The following is a 24251-nucleotide window of genomic DNA, read 5'->3' on the forward strand; positions in this document are numbered from 1 at the left end:
ACATGTAACTGGTAACTTGAAGCAGTCTAGAACAAGGAAAGCAAGTGATTTTAGAAAGTCCATTTCCGGCTTCCACCTGTGTCTTATCAAAATGTCCATAGTCTACCCCATTGTGTCTTCTACAAAGAGAAGTAATTCAGAGGCCACCCTACAGACAATTTCTGTTTTTGAACTTATAATTGAACTGAGAAAGATCAGTGTTGATGCTGGAGGACCTTGGAGTGAAAATCAAGGTTCTTTTTAGAACACAGGATACAAAGAGTCAGTTGTGCCCGTCAGGTTGGTGTAGATGAAGAATCACAGGGCAGGCCGCCCGTTTCCCTCTCAGTTTCGAGAACCTCGTCTTTGGCCGGCACTGAGACCCCAGCAGTGGCATGAAGAAGGTGCCCAGAACATTCTCTCTGCTGCTTGGTAGACAGCCCTGGCCATTATTTTCACTTCAATCTTTCATTTTCTCTTGTTGTAGCTCAAAGAGTATGAGGCCCAGCACCGGCAGTCAGCGGCCTTGGACCCTGCCGACTGGCCAGACGGTTCCTACCCGACGTTCGATGGCTCGTCAAACTGCAACGTAAGTTTGCTGTCTCTTTGAGCATCTCGACCACTTCTACCAGACAGTAGATCTTAGGCAGTTTCTGCCTTTGGACTTCTTTCTGCATCTACCAGGTCCCACCCAGATCTGAAGATAAGTGTCTCTCCTGACACATTACTCAGTTTTCTTTGCTTGATAGACTTACCTGCAGTCCAAACAGTGCTAGTCATGCTCTGTTTTTTAGTTGTAAATTCTGTGTAACTTAACATTTAATCTTCTAAGCACTTTCAGTTCGATTAATATTCAGTTAAGTGGCATTAAGCACGAATGCTGTGCAGTCATCACCAAAATCTACTTCCAGAACTTTTCCATCATCCAAAACAGAAATTCCATAGTCGTTAAACAGTAACTCCCTTTCCCTCATTTTGGGAAACCACCACTCTACTTTTTATCCCTATGAAATTTGACTATTCTAGGTCCTTTATATACATGGGATCGCAGTCTTTGTCCTTCTGTGTTGGGTTTATTGCATGTAGCGTAATGTTTTCAAGGTTCATCCGCCTTGCGGCCCATGCCAGAAGTTCATTCCTTCTCTAAGGATAAATAATATGCCACCATATAGATAGACCACATTTCGTTTATCCATTTATCTGCTGATTGACACTTGGGTGTTCTACCTTTTGGCTGTTGTGAAAAATGGTGCTGTGAACATTGGTATACAAATATCTGAGTCCTGGCTTTCGCTTCTTTTCAGTGTGTCTCTTGGAGTAAAATTTCTAGATCACATGTTAATTATATGTTTACTTTTGTAAGGAACCACTCTACTGTTTTCCACAGTGGTTAAATCATTATATATTTCTGACAGCAATGTGTGAAAGTTCCAGTTCTGTACTTCTCACCAACACTTATAATTTCCCCCTTTTTTGTTAATAGCTATCCTAAAGGGTATAAAATGGTAATGAGAAGGTATATATATATATTCCTTAAATGTCCATTCAAGTTCTTTGCTCATTCTTGAATTGGGTTGTTTTATTGTTGGCTGTTGAATTACAGGCGTTCTTTGCATATTCTGGCTATTAATCTCTCATCAGAAGCACGATGTGTAAATAGTTTCTTTCATTTTGGGGTTGCCTTTTTCACTGTCTTGATAGTGTCCACACCCAGCATGAAGCCCGATGCGGAGTTCGATCCCACGACCCTGGGATCGTGACTTGAGCTGACACCAAGAGTAGGATGCTTAATCGAGCGAGCCACCCACACATCCTCTCCCATTTTCTTTTAAGAGTTTTATAGTTTCAGCTCTTAAGTTTAGGTCTTCGGCCCATTTAAAGTTAATGTTTATATATGATCTAACATATGGGTCCAACTTCCTTCTTTTGTAGGTAGATAACCCAGTTTTCCCAGAACCATTTGTTGAAAAGACTGTTCTTTCCTCATTAAATGGTCTTGGCGTCCTTTTTAAGAATTAATCGACCGTATGCTGGGGTTTATTTCTGGGCTCTCTGATTTTACTCCGTTGGTTTACATGTCTGTCCTTTGTAGGTATCCTACTGTTTTGATTAGTGTCACTTTGTAGTAAGTTTTGGAATCACGAAGTGCAAGGTCTCCAGCTTGGTTCTTCTTTTTCGGATTGTTTTGGCTGCTCAGCTCCCTTGAGATTTATTGTGAATTTTAGGATGGGTTTTTCGATTTCTGCAACAGATGCTGTGAGACTCATTTTTGTTTTGTTTTTGTTTTATTTATTTATTTATTTATTTATTTATTTATTTATTTATTTATTTATTTTTGATGCCATGAGGTTTTGACGGGGATTGCGTAGGGTCTGTAGCTTGATCTGGATGGTATCGTCATCGTAACATGAAGTTTTTCCAACCCATGTACACAGGATATCTTTGCATTTATTTGTCTTCTTTCATTTCTTTCAGCAATGTTTTATAATTTTCAGTGTATATGTCTTGCCTTCTTAAGTTTATTTTTAAGTATTTTATCATTTTTTGATGCAATCGTAAGTAAAATTGTTTTCCTTATTTTCTTTTTCACATTGTTCATTGCTCTCGTATAAAAACAAAACTGATTTTCACATGTTGATTTTGTGGCCTGCAACTTTGTGGAATTAGTTTGTTTGTTTATTAAAGTTTATTCACCTATTTTTTAGAGAGAGAGAAAGCAAGCAGGGGAGGGACAGAGAGAGAGGGAGATAGAGAATCCCAAGCAGGCTCTGCGCAGTCAGATCTGTGAGATCATGATATGAGCCGAAACCAAGAGTTGGACACTTAACCAACTTAGCCACTCAGGTGCCCCACAGAATTTATTCATTATCTTTAACAGTTTTTGTGTGATGGAATCTTGAGAGTTTCTCCATATGGGATCATGTCATTTGTGAATGGAGACAGTTTTACTTCTTTTATTTGGATGACTTTTATTATTCATGGTATTTAAAAAAAATTTTTTTAATGCTTTTTATTTATTTTTGAGAGAGAGAGAGAGAGAGAGAGAGAGAGAGCGAGCACAAGCTGGAGAGGGGCAGAGAGAGAGGGAGACACAGAATCCAAAGCAGGCTCCAGGCTCCGAGCTGTCAGCACAGAGCCTGACACGGGGCTCGAACTCACCGACTGCGAGATCATGACCTGAGCCCAAGTCAGATGCTCAACCGAGTGAGCCACCCACGCGCCCCTCACACACTCCGCTTTAACTCGTGCAATTGCCTCTATCTAAAATACCTTCCTTGAGATTTTCCCAGGTAAAAATCTGTGCGTCCTTCAAAGTAAAGTCCAACTTCAGTCTCTCTGAAACCTCCTTTAGTCTCCTTAGTATATTTTATTGCTTCCCACTCTGTGCTTTTGTTAAACTAGCTTCGTACCTGAAGCCTGACCATTATCGTGGAGTATCAGAATTCACTGGACACATTCTAACCTCCTTGGGAATCGTGAGCTCCTTGAAAGACACGCTATGTTATCTTTGGGTCTCCAGCGAGTGTCTGACTCAGTGTCCAGTTCATATGGTGTGTTTGTGTTTGAGAAATACTAGTGAACAAAGTTGCATTTAAGCGTTCATCTTTCCTGGCTGCCTTAAGAGCATGTTTCCCGTCCTATAACCACAGACTCCGTCTTTACGGCTTCTTTGCATCTAAGCAGCAAATGATGGCTTATCAGAGGTAAATATAAGCCTCCTGCTACCTTCTTGTCTCCGATTTCCTGAGTCAAGCACCAGATTTCCATCTCAGCTAAAAAAACAAACCAAAAAAAAAAAAAACAAAACACAAAAAAAGCCCCCAGAGGATTATTAATTTGAAAGCCCTGCTTGGTTTGCTTTTGTGTGAAAGAGACTGAGAAGTTACCGTTTGTAGTAATAAACGTATCATATGCTGGCCAGCATTGTGTCCTGGGACTGTGAAGTGATCAAAAGAACTGTGTTTGTGGATTTCAGGGTGCATTTTTGGGTCTCCTATCCCCTAGTCCTAAAGACTAGCATGATACAAATGTAAATCATGAACCCAAAGAATCATGAGGAATAAATACAGTAACTCAGGACTGATGTGATTCAAACCCAATTTGGGGAGAACACAAAGACCCAGTTGTCCATAGTGGGTCCTTTAGTATCAGGCTCCCTGCATACTGCCCTGATTAACAGCATCTGAGTCAAGGGGGGGAAGGTTATAAGATGATCCAGTCGGAAAAGCAGGACTATAGAAAACCTCCCACACTTGGACCGCAAGGAGGGAGGCTCGTCTCGTTTAGGAAAAAGTTAATATAAACGAAGTACTATAGTGGTCCTGAACGAGCACCTAGGAAAGCATCATTAGGCATTGTTTTGTTTGGATCCCCTTCAGCGGGTACATCAAAACCAACATCTTAGTATAAATTGTCGGAATAAAATGGCTTCGTCTTAGAAGATGGACATTCGTTGTCTTGAGCGTTTCTTTGTTCGTTTAGGAGACATCTTGCCAAGCGCTTGCTGTATACCAGGCTTAGGGTTAGATATTCAGGTTGCAAAGGTAGAGAAGCGGGAGAGACGAGGCCCTGCCCTAACGGAGTCTACCCCGTGGCGTAGAGGTAAAAATCACCCCCCGCATGTGCTCACACAGACCTGAGACGTCATGTACGCAGTTACATTATTCGCATCTTAGCAAACTGCTTCTTCGTAGATGACTCAAAAAATAAATCCAGCCTGTTCTGTTTGGATGGAGGGCCAGAAATACCATGTGCACCCTCCATTTCTAGTACGGTCTTCCAGAAGCTCTAGAGTGACTTTTTGCTCAGAGGTAGGTGGAGACAGGCCATGGAGTTTTCTGAAGTGCTCTTATTTACCCCGTATATTTTATATTTTGCTAGCTAGCTTTGTGCCAACAACCCACACCCATTTTCAGTCACCCTGTTCGTTCCTACAGCTGACCACCACTTGTTTAAAGTTTGCTTGAACTTGATTGCAATCTTAATGTAGGTGACGCTCGCCCCTCTTACCCCACGTCCTGTGTTTTTATGGAGACTCAGCAAGCAACCCCTTCCAAAATAGTCCTTCTCAATTATGCTACGTTCGCCTGATAGCAGAGTAATTAATTTCAGATAATTCCCACTGTGTCCTACTCGAGCCGCGGTGGTTTAGGCGCTTTGATTATCTTTTGTGCAAGGGCGAAGGCTTTTCAGTTTTCCATTGATTCTTTTCCATACTGAGATGTAAATAGCCCACTGGCCATAATCGGGAATGTCCAGGCCATGAAAGTTTCAGGGATCATAAGCCCTTTGTCACCAGACCTCAATGCCTATATTGATGCCTGCCGTGCTTTAGGATTTCATTTGCATTGATTTCATAGGCTTCCCCACCCCCGTAACTGACATGAGATAATTGAGTGTTGCTCCACAATAAATCCATATTCACATTCCTGGTTTCCAAGAATGTAAAGTACTAAAGATAGTTACCAGGGGAAGTGAAAAATAGCTTTCTCTTTGCCAGAGGAGAATGCGTTCTCTGCTGTTTTTCATTAATAACAAACTTCTGTTGTGAGTGTTAGAGTTTAAAAAAAAAAAAAGTTGCTGGTTGAGTACTTGACTTGACTCCCTGTTAAATATCTGGACGTTTATTTTATTTTATTTTGAGAAATTTTACTTTCTTTTGCGAGGGGAAGGTTGTTAAGAGGTTTCATTTTAAGCCTTCAACCTTATGCCTTGAGGTTCAGTTTACCTTCCGGTTAAGACGACGTTCAAGGAAATCATGCTCTTCATCCTCCTGGGGTTTATAGCTTTTTACTCAAGGCACAAGTTTTAGTAAATCACAATTGTTGTGTTTCTACAAATCGGTAGGTAAGCGTTGGTGATCTCTATTTGGTTCTTACATACTGACGAAAACATTTGCGGTAAAACGTCTTTCCAAGAAACGTCAGATTGTAAATTGTTTAATTATGATGCTATTTAAGTTATTTTAAAAAATACACGATGTTGAGGAAAAACTAAAGCAGCAACGGGGACAGTGAGGCACGAGAGCGCCTAGAGTCCATTGCAGACATTTATTTTCATCCCTTTTGTTGGTTTCTCTTGATACGACATGTGTTCCAGAAAAAGCCTGGAATTATCTTTCTGTATCTGGAGCTTCTTGACTAGGGTGAAGCAAGTGTAGTGAAACGTTGGGTGAAGTGAGTTATTTGGTAAAGCAAGCCATCGGTTTAGAATTGATCTACACTGGGGGAAATTGAGTTGGGAAGCATTTGTGCAAAGAGTGGTATAATGTTACAGCTGAGGTATAATAACACCTTCCATCCATGTGTGCGTCTCTTTATAGCCTTTCATTCTGGCTTTGGATAGATTTTGCGGCTGACCTGGCTTGAGGCACGGGAGAGCCGTGTGGTTGAACCGAGCTCCAGAGATTGGGCAGCGGAGACAACGTCAGGCGGTCGCTTCTTCCACATTTTACAAAATACTATTTTAAGTGATTGAGGACTTTTAAGGTCGCAACTAAAATATCCCCACAGTATGAGATGTTTCGGTTCACATATAATGCAAGACCATTAAATCTTTTGGGGGCTTCCTAAAAATTACAAACTAAACTTGTCCCTCACTGCCAGGCAGGCTTTACTTAGGTTTTTCAGAGTCATTTCACCTGCCTAACATCAAGCCAGAGGATTTGGGTCTGATATTTTGAAAGGAGGGATGGCCACAGCCTGAGTCTAAACTAGAACTTTCTAAAAGATAATGTGCCGAAAGCCAGGAGACAGCATTCTACAAAGTGACTTGTTTAACGGTTCCTGTGCTGAATGGCTTGATTTACATTACGGCCGAAGAAAAGGTTAACAATTCAATCACTTAACACAGAATGTGGTGGGAAAACAGAGCCCATGCACTTGGGGCAGCCCCTTCAGGAACAGACTGACCTGTCCTCGTTCAGGGGACGTCCCATATCGATGCTCCTTTTTAGAGTCTGATAGTATGGGTTGAACCAGATTTTTTTTTTAATTGTTTTTTTTTTTTTAACCTGGCTGTCTTTTTTTTTTTTTTTAAGTGTATTTATTTGTTTTGAGAGACAGAGAAAGAGAGAGAGGGTGGAGAAGGGGCAGAGAGAGAGAGAAAGAACCTCAAGCAGGCTCCATGCTGTCAGCACAGAGCCCTACAAGGGGCTCAAACCCACGAACCATGAGATGACCTGAGCCAAAACCAAGAGGCAGATGCTTTAACCAGCAGAGCCACCCAGTTGACTATCTTAATCTGTTTATTTTGAATATGTTTCTCTTACTAGGGTGAACTTCTAGGCAATGTGTAGAAGTTAAAATGTATCAGAAGTTTTATTTTTATATTTCAAAGGTATTAGAAGAAAATATAAATCAATATCATTAGCTTCCTCACTTGGGGAAATCTGAACCCTAAGGAAGACTTTCTTTTTTATGACAACACATGTCGAATTTACAAAATTTTCTCCCACCTTTAAATACTCCTAGCAATTATAAGAACATATGCTTTTCATATTTTGCTGACTCTGAGCGAATATTTATTGGATGAATAGACTACGTGAAGATTCACATATACCACAGAATTAGAGTTGACATTATAGGTAAGGTAAAGGTTTTTCCATGAAAATGGTTGACTTCCTTATACTATCTTTTCCCTCCTATCTTGTGTTTTACAAGGAAATTGAAGAAAGGGGAGATTCCAAGCATAAACGTAGCTTACATTTCTGAACAAACGGGCTGCTGTTAGTGGCGTTCCTATTTGTCTTCTTTGCATCTCTTTTCCTAGAGACATTTTTTCCCCCTAACTCTTCATATATGGGTTTCAGCTTAACAGAATGCTAATTGGCAACGTAAGTTTGGATTTGGGGCCAGAAAATGGTTCTGCTTGTTGGTGTTAGCTGGGCTTGAACACGGGTCGGTTGGATGTGTGCTTCAGCACTTTATTTCTTCCACAGAAGAGTTTCACTCACTTGACTTGTAATACGATCGGGAGAAAGAGCAACATGGCTCACCAATAACGGGCCAGAGGGCATTTATAGGTGCATCCCTGGGACAGATACCCACAATTCTTTATACCGTGCTGTGTTCCACTGTGGCAGAATAATGGCCACTCTTCCAAATCTTTCTAAATGGCACCATGTTGAAAATAACTTATTGATTCTGGTCTTTTAATGCATACTTAAGGCCTCCAGATGATTATTCAGATCTTTATGGATACTTTCGATAAATTTGTTTTTTATTTGGCTGGGCGGGAACGCACAGGAAGAACTACTACTCTTAATTTCACTAAAAGTGAGTTTGAAACTGAAATGATAGTAAAACATATTAAAATTCTCTTTAGAAGGGTAAAAGTAACGATTCTTTAGACCTGGAGCTCGAGTCCAGGAGATAAAACTCAGCCCATCGGAGCAGCACGCCTAGTGAAGTCTCTCAAGAGAGAGAAGTTGTGGTTTTTGTTTGTTTTTTGTTTTGTTTTTTAATGTTTATTTTTGGGGGAGAGAGAGACAGAGTGTGAATGGGGAGGGGAGAGAGAGATACAGGATCTGAGGCAGGCTCCAGGCTCTGAGCTGTCAGCACCGAGCCCGATGCAGGGTTTGAACCCATGCACCTCGAGATCACGGCCTGAGCCGAAGTCAGACGCTTAACCCACTGAGCCACCCAGGAGCCTCAAGAGGAATTTTGTTCTAACTGCATATAAGCTGACCAAGAACCACTGCTGAGATGATTCCTTGTCATTTGTTCCGCACCGCCCTCCTATCCCCAGCCTTCTCCCTGGGAAAGGGGCCAAAGTTTGAGGCGTGTATTCGCTAGGAGTCCCTGAAGATCATCCTCTTTGAACAAAGCCAGAAAGGAGGCTCCCCCTGCCAGGAAAGCCAGGCGCTGGCCCAGCATGCTTAGGGGAGGGACCCCGTTAAGCTGGACACGGGCGTTGGGTTCAGATCCAGCCCTACCACCTGTTAGCTCTGCATCGGTGGGAAAGTTGATTCACCGATTTGTGCCCTGTTTTCTCGTTTGGAAACCTGGACGAGTGCATCTGTCCCCTACAGGCGTTGCAAGAATTTCACGGCCCAAAGTAAACACCCAGTGAATGCCAGCTTCTGTTTATGCTGAGATCTTCTACCTTTCGGTTCCCTGTTCCTCTTGAAATACTTTGAGTTCCCCTGCAAGTACTCTTTGAACGTGTCATTCTCAGGCTAGCCGATGGGCTGACGTTGTCAGAACAAGCGCCAGGCAGCTAGGGCGCGGTCACTTAGTTACGCTTTCACCGAACACAGAACCGGGTTTACTTTCTGCTTCAGAAGGTGGTATCGCCGTAAGCGGGTTTAGGGGTGGGTCCGGTAGGATTTCAGGGTTCGTGTGCTGTAGGATCGCTGTTTGGGAAGAATAAGCGGTTAATCGTCCTGCAGTTACCTAGGGCCACGCCGTGCCGTGAGTCCCTGAAGATCATCCTCTTTGAACAAAGCCAGAAAGGAGGCCTCAGCGAGCGTGTGGGCGTGGGCTTCCGCGCCTGTGTCACGCCTGTGTCGCAGTGGAAACGCTGTCGTGGCGGGCCCAGAAGTAACTGGGGATTCGGCTCCCCGCACCTGGCAGACTAACCAGGCACAGCGCATTCCTCACCGGTCTGTACAGTTACGGAGAGTTGAGGTCGCTACCTGCGCAGCCTCCTTAGCATATCAAGGGCTACGCGGGCAAAAAGAAACAGTGGCAAAATACCCAGGTTCTACGCAGTCCGTGGGTCGCTGTTTTTAACACCGAGGGCGGCTCTGGGATACATCCTGGTCTGTCGTTTCTTTTGGAAGGGTGAGCCAGATGAAACTGGAGTGTCTAGCTTTTGACCTATAAAATGGCATTTTATTTGTCCAACCCAGTACAGGAATACCAAAGAGGACATACCCCGTCTCCCCGGCTAGCTGATTGTATCTAAGTAAAGATATTTGTAACGCCATCCGGGTTCAGCATTGGCGTATTAGATTGGGAATGCTAGTTTTTAGTTTGCTTTTGGAAGCAACCTCAGGGAGGTTGGGGTAAGAGAGGATTTCCATCACTTGTTTAATGAGATTTACTGCGGGTTAATCCCTCCTTGAATCATTTGCCCTAGTGTCCGATCTTCTACAATGGATGGGCTGGAGAGATCCAGGCCCGTGCTGTGGTTCAAGAGTCGGATCTGGCCTGAGGGCCACCTCTAGCCTAAGCTAATTCATTCAAGTCACAGGCTGCTCATCACTTTGTTTCAAGTCCATTTGAATGTTAAGTTGCCAGTTACCCATTTTATCAAAACTCAGCATCTGATAATGAGACAATTTTTGAGAGAGAGAGACAGAGCTCAAGTGGGGAGGGGCAGAGAGAGAGAGAGAGGAAGACGCAGAATCCGAAGCAGGCTCCAGGCTCCGAGCTGTCAGCACAGAGCCCGATGCGGGGCTCGAGCCCACGAACCACGAGATCATGACCTGAGCCGAAGTCCGACACTTAAGCCACTGAGCCACCCAGGTGCCCCGGAAAGCGATATTTCAATACAACCAAATTCTGATTATTTACAGAATAATGTCTGTAGGAATATCCCTTTATTCCCTTTTCCTTGTCTCTTGTTCCTCTCCCTCTTTGTACCTTACCACACCCTCTGTCGTCCCTTATTGATTGTTCTACTCCTGGTATGATGCTAATATACACTGCATAATTAGTTCCTAAAAGGTTTATTCCCTGACCTTTTGACCCAGAGCGCAGGTGAAAGAATGCTATTTTGAGCATCATTTGACTGCTTTGTTGCACAAACACTATTGAGTACCTACTACATACTAGTCCCTATACATAGATGTTTGTATATGAGAGGGAGAGAGACACCAGTGGATAGCATGGCTGGGGGCTTATTTGGCATATTCCCACCTCGTGTGTTAAATATACACACAAAATCCATTCGGCGCCAGTGAGGAGAGTTTGGGAAGCCTTCCCAGAGAAGGTGTTTGAAGCTGAGTGAGAGTGGGGCGCCTGGGTGGCTCAGTCGGTTAAGCATCCGACTTTGGCTCAGGTCACGATCTCGCGGTCTGTGGGTTCGAGCCCCGCGTCAGGCTCTGTGCTGACAGCTCAGAGCCTGGAGTCTGTTTCAGATTCTATGTCTCCTTCTTCCTCTGACCCTCCCCTGTTCATGCTCTCTCTCTGTTTCAAAAATAAATAAATGTTAAAAAAAAATTAAATATACACACAAAATCCATTCAGTGCCAGTGAGGAGAGTTTGGGAAGCCTTCCAGGAGAAGGTGTTTGAAACTGAGTGAGAGTGGGGCGCCTGGGTGGCTCAGTCGGTTAAGTGTCCGACTTCGGCTCAGGTCATGATCTCATGGTTTGTGAGTTCGAGCCCTGTATCGGGCTCTGTGCTGACAGCTCAGAGCCAGAAGCCTGCTTCGGATTCTGTGTCTCCCTCTCTCTCTCTCTGCCCCTCGCCAACTCGTGCTCTGTCTCTCAAAAAAATGAATAGACGTGAAAAAAATTTTTTTAAAAATGATTAGAATTCACCAGGAGAAGAAAGAGAAACATGTCAGGTAGAGGTAGCAACGAGGCTTGAGCATAGGTGAAGAGCTGGGTCAGTCTTAAAACTTGGACCATGGGAGGAAATGAACTTAAATAATACAGCTTTTCTCTAGATCAGTATTTTGACTTGTAGGGTATAGATTATGGTTCTTTGTTCATTCTTACTTATACGTTGGTTCTATAATAGGTTATTTCGGTCCTCTCTTTCCTTATGACTGCAATTTCTTGTCTTTGAAGTCTTAATTGAATTCATGTTCTTATTATTTCACAGAGTGAAGCAACAGTTAGGAATATCTTCCTGCACCTTGAGTTGTATTTTCTTCTGTTAGGGAGACAGGATCCAAAGATAGGATCTCTAAGTTCTTCCATGCTTTTTCTCTCTCTTTTTTCCTCTTGCTATAAGTTGGTTTGAGGAGTGGTCATATATTTCTTTTGACCTTGATCATGCTTGGGTAGCTCAGGTCAGATTTTCTGTTTCTGCTGATATAATGAGGATTACTCTTTGACCTGTTTGTCATGCTATCTGACCATAGATTGTTTCCCTTCTTCCCAGCTACAGTTGAGGGCTTTGTTTTGTGGTCCATTCATGCTTATTGTTGCTATAGCCTGATGTCATGGCCAGAGAAGTGGGGATACCCACCTGAGGTGGAATGCGGTGTTTGCTAGGATACCTGGGCTCTGCATTCTCTCTCTCCAAAGATTGTGGTCATTGTGCTGCATCTCATTTCATGCTACTTGGTGTGGAGAAAAACCAGTCTGCCTTTCATTCATGTCTCCAGTTCTGGTGAATATCTAAGAGGCTTTATTTCACTCCGCATCAGCCTTACTGAACTTTCCATCTTTTCACACATGATTCTCCTGAAGCAATTTCCATTGGTCCTAGATCAAAAAATTAAAAAAAAGGAAGGCCACACGGTTTACTTCCTTTGAGATTTTGAAGTTCCTTGGGATAATTCTCAAGATTCCCACTGGTCTGGCTTTTAGAGAAGTGGGGCCTTGTTCCTGGGTCTTCAGAAATTTGTTTCTTCCCTTCTTCATGAAGTTTTATTTTAAGACTTAGTGTGTTAGACTATGTGTGTTTCCTTGCTTGGGTGCTCTTGGTGGAATATTTTTTTGCTGGTCTGCAGTAATTTCATTTTTTGGAGGCTGTTACTCATTTTGCTAGTTGTTGTGGGAAGGATATTCTGTGGTCTGGTTTTCAGCAGTCATCATGACTTGATAGCCAAGGAGAGGCCACAAACAACGCCTTTCTAGCTCTCCATGATTCTGTTCCAGGGATGCAGCCTAGATTTCTTCAATTTGGAAGTAAATTTGCTTGTGGAAGCAACTCCATTGAAATAAGTTCGCTCATTATTTATTCTCCAAACATAAGGATAGTTATGTTAAGGGGATAGATCGTGACTCCAGGAGGTGAAATTAGCCCATCTGCCTCCAGCTTCAAGAGACGATTGTGCTGATTGATCCGCGGCCGATGTTTTGGTTGGAGGAAAGATATCGGTGTCCACACCTTCCCCCTATTGCCATGTAGGTTCTGTCAGTTTTCTGTATTTTTCATCGTCATGTGCCTAGGCAAGGTTGTTTGGCAGCCCTGTCCAAGAAGATCATGCCTGATCCATGAATCAGTCGCTCTCAGATGCCATAAAAATAATGTGACTTTGCAAACACCACCCAATCCCTTAGGAGACTTACTGCTTTTGGGATGAAGACTTCTATCGGCTCGCGAAACTAGAGCCTCAAACGCATATGTAATTGCCCCACTTGGCAGTTCTGTTCTGAATCATCCTTTTTCCACGGCACAGGCTATGTGAGAACTGAATGCACTTGAGAATGAGTGGGTTTGGTGTTTTGCTTCAGTCTTCAGTGTGCCCGACACCGTAGATTTGCTTTGGGTAACGCTACCCCACTTGTTTTTTTTAACCCCAGTCTTAACAGAGGGACCTCATAAGTGGCTGACTGCCTTCCCATCATGTCTTACCTGAGCTCAGCTAACTTATGTGGACAGTGGGGTTGTCTGGCCTCTGGGCAGGGTGACACAGTCCCGGGCAGAAAAATCTTTCAAGCGTTTACAGAGTAAAGGGTGAATTCAGTACTCTTTCCTACACTTACCTCTCTCCTCCCCGACGGCCCCTTTGAGAAGAAGGAAAGCCGTTTTCTCTGGTCCGTGGCAACTTGAAGAATTGGGACGGGTCTCCCTACACTTGGCTGTGGGACTCCTGAAGTCTTCTGTTTTCTCCCTCCTCCTCTGGGGAAAGTAGCAACTTTATTTGGAGGGGATTCAAAGACATGCAGAGTTCATGCGTTTAAGAAAAAGAATAGAATTTATTGTGGAATGTAGCATCCATTTGCTGTTCCTTTGGTTTTATAGTTAGTTCTTCAAATAGTTTCGTAAGTGAATTAAGTGCTGACAAGCCTTCACCCCCGGAGGAGGGTAATATTACCTCAAATTCTCACATACCTTTTTACAAATAAAAGCATCAGAGAATTCTCTTCTCCTCTTCCTCTTCGTTCTTCCAATCTGGCAGCAACTAGTTAATTTTGAAACTGCCAGAGAGATTATTTCTATGTTCTACTGCACCTCTGGGAGAAGAATGGAATCTCCTCTTTTCGTCCATATGCTGACAAAAATCTCCTAATTTCAGAGGGCAATGATGTCACCAGCTAATGAGCAAAATATTTCTTACTAAACAGATGAGTCCTTCCCTGGTTCCTTTGTGAAACAGAGGGAAAAAAAACCTCACAATGTGTTTCATATTGTCTGTAGTTACTCTGACAACTCATAAACACTTCACAATGTAATTCTGACTTCTTTAGAGAGTGAGACTAATTTTTTTTTTGTAAACGCGAAGAATAGCACATTAAACCGATGGCTGTGACCAGAAGGCCCCTGCCACGGCTGGACACTGATCACAGGTACTCATCAGTGCTGATCTTGAACATACCGGGCGGGGCCAATGTGCTGCCCCCAAGGCAGGGAGTGACCTTGAATGCATCACTTCTTGGACCAGCGCAGGATGATCAGGCATGTTGGAGAGATTATGAAATCAGGCTTGGAGAAGAGGAGGGCCGGAAAGCTGCTGTTGATCGGTGTCACATGCTGTTTAGAAGGGCAACAGCGGCATCCGACTCTCTGCCTGTCCAAGGAGGCAGGCCCCTAAGGCCGCGGGGGCAGAAAGAAGTTGAGGCCTTGGGGCCATCTAAACACTGGCCTTCGAGGATCCCGGAGGGACACAGAAATGCCCCCAGCCTCCCAGAGAGTGTTCCTCCCCTCAGTGAAACATGTCTCAGTTTCCCCCGCCAGAGGTGAGTTCAATCATGTTTTGTTTTTGTTTTTGTTTTTTTAAGTTTTTAACGTTTATTTTTGAGAGAGGCAGAGCATGAGCAGGGGAGGGGCAGAGAGAGAGGGAGGCGCAGAATCCGAAGCAGGCTCCAGGCTCCGAATGTCCTCACAGAGCCTGATGAGGGGCTCGAACTCACCAACTGTGAGATCGTGACCTGAACCAAAGTCTGACACTTAACTGACTGAGCCACTCAGGCACCCAATTCTCCCACTTCTGAATGCCTGTATCTCTCTGTTCCTCTTCTGGGTGTTTCTCACGGCTACTCTCGCTAATCCTATTTCTGAACTTCTCTGTGGGCTCTCTCTCCCCCAAGACTTGCGGATTGCAATCTTTGCAGCCCCAGTAAAGTCCACTCACTCCTGTTTCAACTCCTTGGAGGCATCCATCCATTGATTTCAACCAGAAAATATCCATTTATCACAGACACAGACAGTATTTTTAATTGCTTCAGTGTAAAAAGATATTATGTTGAGTGTTGGCAATTGTGTAAGGAAATAGGCACTCTTTTTATACAACTTGTGAGCTTTAAAAGTAATACAGTGTCGGGGCGCCTGGGTGGCTCAGTTGGTTGAGCGACTGACTTCGGCTCAGGTCATGATCTCGCAGTTCGTGGGTTCGAGCCCTGCGTCGAGCTCTGTGCTGACAGCTTAGAGCCTGGAGCCTGCTTCAGATTCTGTGGCTCCCCCCTCTCTCTACCCCTCCCCTGCTCACGCTCTGTGTCTCTCTGTCTCTCAATAATAAGTAAACGTTAAAAAAAAAAAAGTAAAAAAAAAAGTAACACTGTTTTCATCTGACCAAATTTTTAATATCTATCCAAGGACTTTAAGCTATGTCCATCTTCTAATTGTTTTTCTAAAAAGAAGAATGTGTTAGATGTGTTAGAAATTTGACAACGAAGTTCATCAGAATATTGTTTATGATCTTGAAAAACTGGAAACATTCCACTGTCTAATGATTAAGGGCATTAAGAAAACTAGGGTATATTTCTGTGAATACTACTGAATCCTTAATATATTGTATTTGTTGGCTATTTGTTGACATAAGAAAAATGTTCAAAATTTAAAAAGCAGATTTTAGAACTGTTTGAACAGTATCCATTGAGGGCTCCACAGTTTCTCTAAAAGAAACTTTCAGAGGCAGCAGTGTGGCTCAGAGGGTAGCAGCTGGAATCAGGCCCTTTGTTTCTACTCCTGTGTGTTCACGTGAGGGGGGCGTGGGGACCCTGGTAGTGACTGTGGGAGATAGGGCAGCTAACGATCACAAAGTCACACTTCTTTTTATAAAAAGCAAACAAAACAGAAACCTAAGGGTATGTAGTGTGTGTGTGGGGGGGTGTGTGCACGTGTGCATGCACGTGTGTGTGTCAAAAGCAGGAGCATAAAAACCAAAATACGACTAACTTTTTGAGTGTGGGAGGGTTCAGGTGATTTCTTTTTCTCCTTCTGTATCTGCATTTTCCACATTTTGTAATTGAAAGTGTATCACGTGTAATCAGAAATAAACACTTACTGAAATACAGACGTAGAAACGAATAGGACAGTGGCCCTGGCCTCCTCAGTGATACGCTGGTTACCATATACTTGGCTGAGTCCTGTCACTGTGTGTGCTCTCAGCCACTAGGTTCTGGAAGAAGAGGAAAGCTAGGAGGGCTTTCCAAGGGAGGTGACCTATGGACTGAATATCGAAGGATGGGTAGGAGGAGATGGGGTGGGCAGAGATATTCCCAGAAAAGGAATCTGCCAGTGCGAAGGTGTGCGGGCACATGCGAGATGGAATATTAGAGATGCTCTGAGGGGGTCGAAGGATGAGAACCAGACGCTATGAGAGGCCTTTCCATGTAGTATCTGCATCCATACCCACAGTAGCTGGGGCAGGGCAGGGCTCTAACCCTGCGAAGTCCCACACTCCACAGGAAGGCCTTTGGACTCTGCCCTGAGGACCTAACGAACCATTCCTTAGGATGGGAGGCTGATGCTCAAATCTGTTCTCAGCAAATTTGCACACTTCCTGCGCACTAAGTACATTCAAGCCCACCACCCAATGGGCAGGATCAGCGATGCCCTTCCTTCATGAAGCTTCTTCCCTGGTTTCCAACTGAATTGCCTTCCACCAAGAAGCTTCCCAGGGTGGCCTGGCCCAGCCTCGTCTCTCAAATATCCCACAGTTGACTCAGATCCCACAGCAGGGGCTGGGAACAACAGGGCCGGAGAGTCTAAACTTCTTGTTCCACATCGATGACACACATGTTTGCTGAGGACCCACTGTGGGTGGGGCGTGCACTGGGCACCGTGAGTGTAAGGAGGGAGAACAGACATGGCCCCTGTGGACTTTCCCATCTTCTAAAGGACGAGCGGTCTTGGATGCCATGTAGTGCCCAACATGGAGGGCCTCCATAAAGACCTGAATCCTCCTTGGAGAGTCGTATCAGTGACAGCTAATGGCGGGGGAGGGGGTACAGGAGGGCCAGGCCACCAAGAGGATGGGCAGGGATGCGTCCTTCCCCCACCCTCTTCACAGAACCTGGTGCAGTCAGGGCCCGGCTTCCTGTGCCTCTCACAGGACACCAGAGCTGCTGACCAGGCTCTAGGCCTCACACTCAGAATCTCCTTTGGAGGCTGATCACCGCCTGTTTTATAAATCAGAGAAATTAAGAAACGTGCCCAAGCAGACGCTGTTCACGGGTGACATGAAGGGGCCCTGAGCCTACCTCTGACCAGGTTCAGAGTTCCAGCTCCTAATTCGGCTCAGAATCGTCTCTGTGTCTGAACAGCCTGTTCAGACCCAGCCTCAAATGTGGGCCACATCATTAGTTTTCACATGTTTTCTTTGCCGTTGCTGTTTACATAGCCCCTACAACAGCAGTTTGGTAGAATTAAAATTGGTCTTGTTTGGATTCCAATCAGCAATAGACTGCAGATGTCGTAAGCACTTACTGAGCTCCACTTGTAGGTTGGACAGACACAAAGGTTTTTTTAAATATTTATTTTGAGAGAGAGAGAGAGAGAGAGAGAGGGAGTGAATGAATGGCAGAGAGGAAGGGAGATAGAGAATTCCAAGCAGGCTCTGTGCTGCCAGCGCAGAGCCCAATGCGGGGCTCGATCACACAAACCAAAGATCATGACCTGAGCCGAAATCCAGAGGCGGATGCTTAGCCAACTGAGTCACCCAGGCGCCCCCCCACACAAATTTTAAAACAACACTTTAAGATCGATGTTACTGGATCAAATGTGCATGGAGGAACACTAAGACCCAGAGATGTGAAGTGATTTGCTGGAGGACCTGGAAATTCAACTAGGTCTAGTTGTTGAATTGTTCTAGGTTGTTCTAGCTCCAAAGGCCTTCGGCTTTCCTCTTCCCTCTACCCCGCTCCCATGGGGCATGTGCATTTTCTTAGTTTGCACCAAGCAGCAAGGAAATTCAGCCGAGGGTTTCTCCTGACAGTTTTAAGGAACTCTAAGCATAACGTTGCGTGCAACGTGGTTGGCGGTCTCGGGTGAAGAAAGCTCGCGTGCACGTTGGAGGTGCAGGAGCCAAACCATGAAGTTTCAGATTCTGCCTCTGCCACTGACCGTCTGGGAAACGAGGTCAAATGGGTAAAGATTAGCTCAGTGCCTGGGAATTACGAGCACACCGTAAACACGGGTGTCGGAAACATGATGTCGCAAAATCACCCGCCACAGTGGGTGGCACAGGTGGACCCTTAGGAGGCAGTGGGGGAGGGGGTGTCGATGAGTGTATGGGCAGAGCGAGGCAGTATGGGGAAGGTGCAGCAAACCCTCATGGGGAGAGAGAATGGGAAATCCCTTTAGGGGTTGGAGGAGACACTTCCGAGGAGAACATTGGGGGAGAGGGGATTCATGCAGCTCTTGTTGAAGGGCGAGAGACGCCAAAGGGGCTGAGCGAAGGACAGACACCCAGGACAAAGATAGATGGGGTTCTGGTGGTCTGTGGCATTGGCTGGGACCTCTGCTGCGTGGTAAAAAGGGTGTGTGTGTGTGTGTGTGTGTGTGTGTGTGTGTACGCACGCGTGCGCGCGTGTGCACGCGCGCACACGCACATGAAATGTCCTACCAAGCGAGGTAACCTTGCATAATACATACATACAGGCCCAACAAGGAGAGAGGCACCTTGGACTGGGGACAGCTCAGACTGCCCAGCGGGAACACGTGACTTACCCAAGTGGCTGAATTTACTCCTGAAAGACAGACATGACTTGTAACCCACGTCGTAGACTCCACCTGGGTTTTCAGTCCTGTCTTGTTCAGATGATATTCTGTTTAAGTAACAGCATGTGCCCGTCACTCCCCAGACACCCCTGAGAAAATTAAATGATCATCTTGTGACACAGTCCCCGTGCACACATTTCTAGAAGACCAGAGAACCTCAGATGCTCTGAAATGATTATTGAAACAATTGGGTAAGACGGTTTTAGAAGCATCACCGGACAGGAAATATCTCTCCTACATTGACTTGGGTAGTCAAAATAGAAAAAGGAGTGGGGACAGATCGAAAGTGACAAGTCCAGAAGAAAACCAAAATCACAAGTTTTAATTCAGTAATTTCAAAAATAGCCATTGGAAGGTGTCTATTTTCAATCGAGACTACTCCCTTCAGGGGATGTTTGGAGGAGTATCTGCGAAAGAGATCTTTTTTAAGTTCAGTCACTTGTAAGGGTTAGTCCTTGTCCCGGATTTGCTCAGATTCCCGCGTCCTTTTTTTCTTTCTCTGGAATTCCATAGACAGTAATTAAGGAACTGGAGGCCAGCGGGAGGTCAGGGAGCCTTCGTCAGTGAAAACAGGGATTGTTTGCCACGTACAACACTCCCTTTTTTCCTTGTGGTGAATAGGAGATTTGCTTAGAGCTGATGACTTATGCCTTTCTTACAAGTTATGCAGTTAGCAAGTAACTGGGGAATCAGTCAGCAGGCAGAAAGCAGCTAATTGAACCCAGTGTCTTCACTTTTTCCTCCTTCGGATGCTAAGCCGTGCTGGTGGAGCCTGTCTGATCATGTAACTCCAAAGGAACATGTTTGAGGAGTGCCTGATCCTCACTTTGAGATCACAGAGTTGACGGAACAGGAGTGAAGACGCGCTCAACGTGGGGAGGGGGCGGGGGGACCAGACGTGCTCGAAATTGCCCCTTAGGCCTGCTAAATGCCGAAGCCGGTAAGTCCGTTGGATGTGTTTAACGTGAAAGGGAAAATGTGCTTTCTGTCCCTGCAAGGAAAAGCTTTTTGGACTGCTCCCGGCTAGGATGCTTGCCTCCTTTCTGTTCGGCTTCTTCGAGATTTGTCCTCCTCCCCTTCTTTCCTTCCCTGCTATGGAACCCCGAGCCTTCTTTCCCAGCACGCTCACCCAATAAGGCATAGCTCTGGGGGGAGAATAGGGGATTTTAATCTGAGAATAAAGGGATTCTCAAGAGACTGAGTGTACGTGGTTGGAGCCCAGTTGTCATCGTGGAGGCTTTCGGTGCGGAGGACTGGACTGCAGACTGCCTTGCCTGATGCAGCTTTTCCTAAAGCTGCAGCCGACCCGCTTCCTTCCCTTACGGTTAATACCGCTGGCAGTGCAGACCTGGGAAGTGGAAGCGTCTCTGTTTGAGTCTGCACCCAGTCGACCAGAAACTGCTGTGTGAATTTCGCAAGCAAAATACGTTTCCGATTTCAGACTATTTCAGAAATGCTTAAATAGCTTTTAGCGGGGTGTGTGTGTGTGTGTGTGTGTGTGTGTGTGTGTGTGTGTGTGTCTCCAGGGGAGATAAACTTAGTCTGGCTGCTAATTGCAACAGTGGGCTGGGTGTCGAGAGAGCCGGGGAAGCAAGCTGAGCGTGGTTTCTGCAAAAGGCACACTCGTAATCCTGCGCTCACCCTGGGCTCCAGCAGCCCCCAGAGGGACTCCGGTGGCTCCTTGCGAGTTCAGTTTAACTTTTATTAGGGAACAGTGCTCCCGCGCCTGCAACAAACACTGTGCCGCGCGGCTTTTGGAAAGCATAGGTCACAGCGCACCTTAGCTGCTAAGAACCGTTTGTTACCGGGGTGGGAGGGGGGTGGCCGTGAAGTTATCTGTTACCCACCTGCAGGGACGGGCTGGAGAGCGCGGAATGCTGCCCTTCCGTTTGCTCGACTCACACACTTTTCTGTCTACAGATGCTATTAATTGTGTTCCCTTTTTTTCCGATCCTCCTCTGCGTAGCCGTGTTATGAAAAGTCCTCCACGCTGGCCCCATGTCTTTCCTATTAGGACATTGCAGATGTGTCAAGGATGCACATGTTCCAAAAGAAGCTGAGAAGGAAGGAGGCTCCACCCTCCCTGGCCTGCCAAGTGGGCCCCATAGGCCCCTCATTCAGCGCCCTGGCAGGCGAATGGTGCACTATCTCTTTAAAGCAGCCCTAGTTCTGTGCCTTGGCTTGGTCAATTTGTTATGGTTTAAAACTGTGGAGCCAGCTGTCTGTAATCTGATGTAATGTTGCCATGGAAACCAGCAATGAAACACTTAAGCATTCACCACAGAATTACTACATATAGCATTAGCCAAAGTAATTAAAAGTTGAGCCATATGGGCTTTCTGGTGGAAAAATCGACAGTAGAGAGGCTTGGAAATCAAATGTTTCTGTTTACCATAACGTAAATCCACTCTTCGACCTCCTTTGGTAGAATAAATTAATTGCCTTTTTCTGCTAACGTTGGGAGGCGAGGCGTTTTACACAGATGATTGCGTTTTCACGCTCTCGTTTAGAAGACGAGCAAATTAAAGTTTACTTCAGTACCGTGACCTGGGGCCGGGCGGGGAGAGGAGGAGATACCACCTCGTGTTACAAGGTGCATAAACATATACTGCTGTTTTTTACGTTAGTTGATTTAAAACCTGTTCTCTAGTAGTTCTGTTTAATTCTAGGGGTCTGTTTCTTGGAACCAACTATTCATTTTATATGTACTGCAGATTTCCTTCTATGAGAGTTCCTCCAGGTGCACAGATTTCTTTTAAATGTGTGCACACGCGTGCATACACAGATACGGTTAGTTTTTTTTTAATTTTCACACCCTCCTCTCTGGGGGTGTAATTTCTGAATAAAAAGACACAAGTTATTTTCAGCATTTGGAAAGTGGCATGTGCTTATTTAAAAGGAGAGACCTGAAATGAGGAATTTAACTTTATTTAACAGTTTAAATGAAATGCATGCCTTATACACAGTCTATGTTAAAACAGCTGGAGGGAAATTTTTAAAAGCAAATATTTCACAAACTCCTTTTCCTCTGGACTCAGGAGGAAGTGAGAAGTCAACACCTCTCCATCAGTAAAATGCATCCTTGGGATACACTGTTCGACTCCAGTGACTTCTAGGCTGACTCATGGGGGATTTTCTATTTAAAAAAAATAATAAGGCATAAAGACAGAAATAGATGACATTTTTCTTCACGTAAATTGTGCTGCGTCTATCTGGTTTAGTGTCCAAAGCACAATAATGAGAAGTGACTGGTTGTTGCGATTTGTGATTTGTCAATGGCAAACAACACCTCTAAAATATTCATAAATTTTTTTTAGAAAAATAAAAATAACATTAGTTCAAAGTTCTAAAGAGCTCCTGTTTCTCAAAACTAGACGGAACATGTGAAAGCAATTAAATAAGTACCTGGAATATGTTATTTTTCACCCCGGTGAATCAGGGGGGAGGAAAGTAGGAACTCACGGAGGAGGTTTTTGCCTTTAATCTGTTGCCCTGATTTAGCTATTTTGATTTCTCTCTCAAAAGTTCCCTCTGATGGCACGTTTCCTACGTATTTGTGGAATGCACAGGCATACCCCTCCCCCTCACCACCATCAGCAGCCCTCAAGCTAGGTACAAGGTATACATACAAAACTAATTTTCATTCTGTAACATAGCGTCCTGTATCTTTGTTCATTTCATTTACACTCACTTCAGAATTTTTAAAATTTTATTTGTCATTTATTTATTTTTAATTTTTTTAATGTTTATTTATTTTTGAGAGACAGAGTGTGAGCAGGGGAGGGGCAGAGAGAGAGACACAGAATCAGAAGCAGGCCCTAGGATGTCAGCACAGAGCCGACGTGGGGCTCGAACTCACAAACTGTGAGATCATGACCTGAGCCGAAGTGGGACACGTAACCAACTGAGCCACCCAGGCACCCCGATTTGTTATTTATTTTGAGAGAGACAGAGCACGCGTACAAGCGGGGGGGGTGGGGGGGGGGAGCGGACAGAGAGAGAGGGCTCTCGCCATCAGTGCAGAGCCCGACATGGGGCTTGATCCCACAAACCGTGAGATCACAACCTGAGCTGAAATTAAGAGTCGGACCCTTAACCAGCTAAGCCACCTGGGCACCCATTAACTTTGGAATTTTTTAATATGAGAGTGACAGGGGCGCCTCGGTGGCACAGTCGGTTAAGCGTCCGACTTCAGCTCGGGTCACGATCTCGCGGTCCGTGAGTTCGAGCCCCGTGTCGGGCTCTGGGCTGATAGCTCAGAGCCTGGAGCCTGTTTCCGATTCTGTGTCTCCCTCTCTCTCTGCCCCTCCCCCGTTCATGCTCTGTCTCTCTCTGTCTCAAAACTAAATAAACGTTAAAAAAAAAAAAATACGAGAGTGACAGACATGTTCTAGATTTGTCCCACTATAATCTAATGTTGGTTCTTCTTCTATTGGAATTGCTTAGTTTTAGAGATCCATCAAAAAGGCAGAATATTTTCAGTGTGAATGTGTAATCCCGTGCCCTAGGGTTCTGTTCGGGTGCTGATGACCCAGCATGAGGGTTAACCAAGTTTCTCATTTTTCTGGTTGACCACTGACCATTTCATCGCGTATCAACAGTTCAACCAAGCATAAATGAAATTCATACCATTCAATGCTGTTGTGTAGCAGAAGCTATACTTACTAGTTCATTTTAGTTTTGTTACATTTTAAGTTTTAGGCCAAACACATTAAGCCGAACGGCCAGCATGCAATGTGTATGTAGCCTCCTTCCCCACCCCCCATTACCTGGGGGTCCAATTCGCTTTCTTCATCATGAGGTAGGCAGTAGTTCACTTTAATGCTGAGATGGATAGGTAACACTTCAGGAATTATAGAGAAATTGGATACAGTTCACAGAAGGGAAGCCTGAGAAACACCCCTGTCCTGATGACTCACCATTTATGGGTTATAATAATTATTCTTCAGTGGGTGAATGGTTTGCTTACAGTTGTGCAGAGAGAAAGTACAATGGCCTTATGCTGGGAGCCCCAGGGGGAGGACAGAGGCCAGGAAATGGGCTGTATTTATCGCTTAAGTAGTGCCATCGTGCCACAGAAATATTTGTGGCCTCCCGACATGCTGCACCGTTTTTCTGCCCAAGTAATTCACAGTATCTCTACCTTGTTTACCCTTGAACTCTTCTCGGCTAACTCTTACGACGTCCCCATTTGATGGTCGATG

The 24251-nt window shown here is 44.8% G+C and overlaps 1 protein-coding gene and 1 long non-coding RNA gene across 18 annotated transcripts in view; one reads left to right on the forward strand and one right to left on the reverse strand.

Moving 5' to 3' along the window:
- SASH1 (SAM and SH3 domain containing 1) overlaps window positions 1-24251 on the forward strand; it is a 337965-nt gene that overhangs the window by 264539 nt on the left and 49175 nt on the right. For 14 of the 17 annotated variants that reach the window (XM_023254477.2, XM_023254482.2, XM_045058618.1 and 11 more), the window contains one exon: window positions 467-568. In XM_023254477.2, the coding sequence (XP_023110245.1) occupies window positions 467-568 (102 nt within the window). Of the gene's footprint in view, window positions 1-466; window positions 569-13800; window positions 14784-18920; window positions 19988-24251 lie in introns of those variants that run through there. The other 3 variants (XM_023254485.2, XM_019831373.3, XM_019831375.3) reach the window with 3 other exon arrangements.
- On the reverse strand, window positions 19350-21510 carry LOC123385675. The gene is made up of 2 exons (XR_006598633.1): window positions 20895-21510; window positions 19350-20395 (listed from the first exon to the last, which is right to left on the reverse strand). It is a non-coding gene; the product is annotated as an uncharacterized LOC123385675 (long non-coding RNA).

Source organism: Felis catus, chromosome B2 (assembly GCF_018350175.1).
Source record: "Felis catus isolate Fca126 chromosome B2, F.catus_Fca126_mat1.0, whole genome shotgun sequence".
In the NCBI taxonomy this organism is placed as follows: domain Eukaryota; kingdom Metazoa; phylum Chordata; class Mammalia; order Carnivora; family Felidae; genus Felis; species Felis catus.